Here is a 5,074-nt window from a genome sequence, read left to right as displayed (position 1 = left end):
GCTCGCTCCCTCTCTCTCTCTCTCTCTCACACACACTTGACATAAACGAGGCCACAGAGTTGACGAGCAGGATGGAGGTAAACGTCTAACTTGTGTTCTGCTGCTATTCACTGTGTCTCTGTGTGTGTCTGTGTGTGTCTGTGTGTGTGTGTGTGTGTTTGATGTGGATCATGTTGTGAGGGTGAAACACACGAAGGAGAGACGGTCAGTTGTAAAATGTTTTATGTTTATTTCAGTTTGATGCTGAAGCTGTGATTCTCTGAAGTGTCGGATCACTTCCTGTTTCAGGAGTCGTTTGTTCAGCAGCAGTTTGTGGATCAGACACGTTTCTCACTCTAACGTCGTTAACATCCGCAGATCAATTCTATTCTCATTTTAAAGTTTAGTCCCTCGTCAGCAAAACAAAAGAATGTTTCTTCACTTTTAACATAAATAAACATCTGCAAAAAGTGTTTTAACTTGGTTACTTAGAGGGTTTGAGTGCAGCATGTGATCTCTGACCTGGAGGTTACTACAGGTCACAGCCGACAGGTCTCCACGTTTCCAGTTTGAATTGATTCTGTTTTACTGATATTTGACTTGAATGAGTTGTTTTTCATTCGTAGTTATGATCTGAAACTTTCAAACAGAGCTCAAGTTCATGAAGCGGAAAAAAAATTAAAAATGATAAAGAATAAGTTTAGTGAAACATTCTCAGTTTGATGGATCATTGAATCATTCATCGTGTTTCCATTTTAAAGCATTTAAATTACCTGCAGAAAAGTTTGATTAGAATAATTCAAATACAAAATTAGAATCCGAATAACATTATATATTGATAATGATATAAATGATGATGGCCTCTAATTCTACTTTCTTGATTCTTGTCGTCCTGGGTCTGTTCCCTCGGGGTTGATGCACTTACTGTGAGTCGCTTTGCATAAAAGCATCAGCTAAATGTAATATAATATAATGTAATATAATGGAATGGAATGGAATGGAATATAATGGAATGTAATGTAATTCGTTAGGACTTTGACAAACATTTCAGAGCGTTTGGTTCATGACTATAGGAAAACTTTCATTTTACAGAATAAACAATGTATATTTATTTATTATTATTTATAATATATTTATATTATTTATATTTAAGCTTAAAATGTTAAATATCGAACCTCCTGGACATGAAACTTTAGAAAGCGACATCTTTGCAATAACGTAAAAAAATGGCTTCCTGGTTCCTTCCCAGTTCTTATACTGGTTATGAAATACATTCTCTCTTGTAACATAGCTGGTGCTGCCACCTAGTGACGACACTATTGTTTTTTTACCAACTGTACGAACTCTCAGTGAATAATACAAACTAAAGCATGGTCAAGTGATCTCAGCAGTGGTTTATCTTAAAGAGACAAACTCAGAGTGTGACAGCAAAGGCTCATGGGAGCTGTAGTTGTTCAGGGAGAAATATGATGAATGTTGATTCTCATGAATCTACAATTTGAAACTGAGCAAAAGAAAATCCTGTGTGGAATGTAATGTTATAATTATATGTGAAAGACTGTGAACAGCAGCTGGACACACACATACACACACTGATACACACACAGACACACACACTCACAGAGAACTCTCACACACAGAACATACACACACACGCACACACACACACACACACACACACAGAAAGAGGAAGTGGTTAAACGGATTTTCCTCACTTGCTGCCTTTAGTTCATTGGATGACTCAAAACAATATTTGTGTGTGTGTGAGTATGTGTTTGACTGTGTGTATGTGTGTGTGTGTAGCGATGTGATTTCATTATCTGTTGAATGTCAGCAATGTGAGACCTTCAGCTGAAATAGACATGGATCAACCTCACGTCCACAGCTGTTAGTGTGTGTGTGTGTTCTCTGTGTGTGTTTGTGTGTGTGTGTGTATCTGTGTGTGTGTGGACTGATGAAGCCAGTGACGGATGATGTAGTAAAGACGATCAATGAATTTATATTTGTTTGATTTCCTGATTTAATTTCTTACTTTGGTTCATGTCCCATCTGCTCACATGTAGGAGGAGGGTTTTATTACCTGTACTGCAGCCAGCCACCAGGGGGCGATCAGAATGACTGGACTTCACTATACGGAGCCGTCATGTTGTTTATCACAGATTAAGGGGGGGCTCAACAGTTGTTGTATTACAGTGGGCGTGGCCTGTGATATCGCTACATCTTGTTACTATGAAGTCATCAATGTCTCTCTGACCCTTCATCATGTGTTCACTAACACACACACACCCACACACAAACACACACACACACACACACACACACACACACACACAAATACCCACCCACACAGACACACGGGGCGCACCACCCTCGGTTCAGGCTGTGGTTTCTCCTCCTGGTGGACACACTATGACACAACGGCTCCTTGACACTGACATATAAAAGGCCCCGCCCTCCTACAGAGTGACGGTGACAAGTCACTGACAGGAAGTCTCTCTCTCTCTCTCGCTCTCTCTCGCTCTCTCTCTCTCTCTCTCTCTCTCTCTCTCTCTCTCTCTCTCTCTCTCTCTCTCTCTCTCTCTCTCTCTCTCTCTCAGGAGGAGGCTGCCTCCCAGCGCTCGGTGGCTGAACTTGCAGGACGGTTCAGAGACTCAGCTCCTCCACACGGTGGCGCTGTGAACGATCCAGTGAGTTCAACGTCAGTTCAGACACAAACTCACCATTGATCCTTTAACCAGTTCCAACACAGTGTTACTTTGTGTCACCAGGAGAAGCCGGTGAGACGTCGACCTCCTCGTTCACTACAGCTGCCGAAAACACACGGAGACGACCAGGAGGTGAGGGGGGGGGGCTCCTTCAAATCAGAAGTAAACAGTTTCATCACTTGAGAAACAAACAATATGAAACATCACAAGTTGTTTTGTGTGTGTGTGTGTGTGTGCAGCCTTCAGGTGTCACCTCACCTCTTTCTGCCAAAACCAAGAGGAACTCTGCCCTGATCGAGAAGCTTCAGGTGAGTAGTGCTGCCCCCTGCTGGTGGGTACAGAAAGATGCACTCTGAAGTCTCTCTCTCTCTCTGCGTAGGCCTCGCTCGCTCTCTCTCCCTCGGCCCAGCTGACGTCACCGAAGAGCCCCGCCTTTCGGCTGCTGTCCCCCGCCTTCCCCCCCCCATCCCCCGGCTCCGCCCCAGTAACCACACTGACCACCTCCTCCACAGCGCCTCCCACTAGGGCCTCACCAGGAACTGAGGAGGAGGGCCCCGTCTCCTTTGAGGCCCCTCCCATGGTGGAGGAGGGGTCCATCCTGCCCAGTATCAACAAGGTCCGATTTAAAAAAGAGACACAACACCACCACTGAGAGACACATTCGTTTATCAGTGAATAAATAAAGTCATAGTTACTTTCTAATAACTAACTTTCTCTGCCCTGATTGGTCCAGGGCCGAGCTCGTCTCTCCCTCCGGCGACGCCCTCCATCCCGCCGCCACAGGGCGTCCAGCAGCGGGGACGAGGTCGGAGTCACTGACGACGTAGCAGAGAAAGCAACAGCAGGAGGAGAAGAGGTCTTTAAGACAGACGATAAAACTGATGCTTCAACGTGTCCCGAGAAAAAACAATCAGACAAAGACGATGAGTCAAAGACCAGAGAAGAAGACGAGGAGGAGGAGAAGGAGCGAGTGAATGGACGGATGGGAGAAGACGAGAGAGACAGACCTTCATCAGGACGAGAAGAGGAAGAAGCTGAGCAGATGTGACTGAAGGAACGATAGAAAAAGAAGAAGAAAAGAAAGAGGTGAGTCTCTGATCATTTATTCACTGAACTCAAACTCAAAGATACAGAAATAGAGAGATCACTTTGTCCAATCGGTCCCTCAGAGGGACGAGAGAGACACATCAAGACAAACAGGAGCATCTTCAATTAAACAAATTTTAACAAAAACTTAAACTGTTGTAAGGTTAAAAGACGACCCAGCCTACAGGACACTCATTATGTCGGTGCTTTGTCAATAGGTGGCGCTGAAGAGCACATGACTGTGTCGTCAGGAGCTCGTGAACCTTTTTTCTTTTCTCCTTCAGCTCCATGAAGATCCAGATGTTGGGCTGATCGGGTCGTGAACACTGGAGACCCACATGTTTCTTTATCTGTGAAGACGACCTGAAGGAACTTGTACATTAACAGAGACGTTGTGAATTTATCGGCTCGAAGCTTTTGAATCTGGAGCGACACATTTGATCCTTTTTATAAGAATCTGATGTTTTCTCACTGGAGCGATGGCGACAACGAGGAGATCGAGGCTGGAGACTTCTTTCGTACAAACGTTTCACTTTTAACAAATTATCTTTTTTTTGCTCAGAGGGAAAACCTGAAGTTTTATTTTTTTAACTCATTTTTAACACGACTGAAAGTTAACATTTTATTCATTTTAAAACTGCAGACGTCAAGTTGTGACCTAAAGTCTGAAAGTGAAATTAAAATACATATTTTTGCTAAATTACAGATTGTTTGATTTTTGACTTTTTTATGACTTCTGTAACTAAAGTACCGAGTAGACGGTAGATTTGTGTTTTTGGTCAGTGCGACACTAACGTGAGTCAGCAACACACAATCACACAATCACATCAGAGCTTCTTAACAACGAGAGATAGAAAAACCCTCAGTTTCAAGTTGGATGTTGAAGTTAATTCTCATTTTTCTACTATTCATTTTAGAAGAACAATTTAAAGCTGAATAAAAAACAATGACTATTTCCAGAGGGGTGGGTTTTATAACCTGTACTGCTTCCAGCCACCAGAGGGAGATCCAGATGTTTCCTGTCGTCCATCTTTAGTAACAATCATTGGTTTGTCCATTGTGCACATCCTCAGAAAGACTTAATATGCACACGGACACTAGGGGGCAGTGTAGAGCAGGAAGGTTGAAAGAATAATTAATTTTACGATTCAGTATTTTGCCATAAACTTCCGCATGCAGAGGGAAAGACTGTGGATTGAACCACCGACCCTCTGGTTAAAAGACAACCCATAGATGTATATATATAAAGGCTAGATGTCTCATCTGCGTTTCCGGTCAACAGAGTCGAACGTCCGCACATGGCG

The 5,074-nt window shown here is 43.2% G+C and overlaps 1 protein-coding gene across 2 annotated transcripts; it reads left to right on the top strand.

Annotated features, from left to right (window-relative positions):
* dub (duboraya) lies at positions 1–4,475 on the top strand. Of its 2 annotated transcripts, none has more exons than XM_062405394.1 (7): positions 1–77; positions 2,577–2,666; positions 2,748–2,816; positions 2,924–2,992; positions 3,064–3,300; positions 3,418–3,770; positions 4,055–4,475. In XM_062405394.1, exons 1-6 carry the CDS (start codon positions 72–74, stop codon positions 3,730–3,732), a joined length of 786 nt encoding a protein of 261 aa, XP_062261378.1. In that variant the 5' UTR covers positions 1–71; the 3' UTR covers positions 3,733–3,770; positions 4,055–4,475. The 2 variants fall into 2 exon arrangements, with proteins under 2 accessions (XP_062261378.1, XP_062261379.1); XM_062405395.1 differs by having other exon boundaries at positions 3,989–4,475.
* The last annotated feature ends 599 nt before the right edge of the window (positions 4,476–5,074 follow it).

Source organism: Platichthys flesus, chromosome 15 (genome assembly GCF_949316205.1).
Source record: "Platichthys flesus chromosome 15, fPlaFle2.1, whole genome shotgun sequence".
NCBI lineage: Eukaryota > Metazoa > Chordata > Actinopteri > Pleuronectiformes > Pleuronectidae > Platichthys > Platichthys flesus.
The sequence above is the reverse complement of the archived record's forward strand: the minus strand, read 5'-3'. Positions and strand labels throughout refer to the sequence as shown.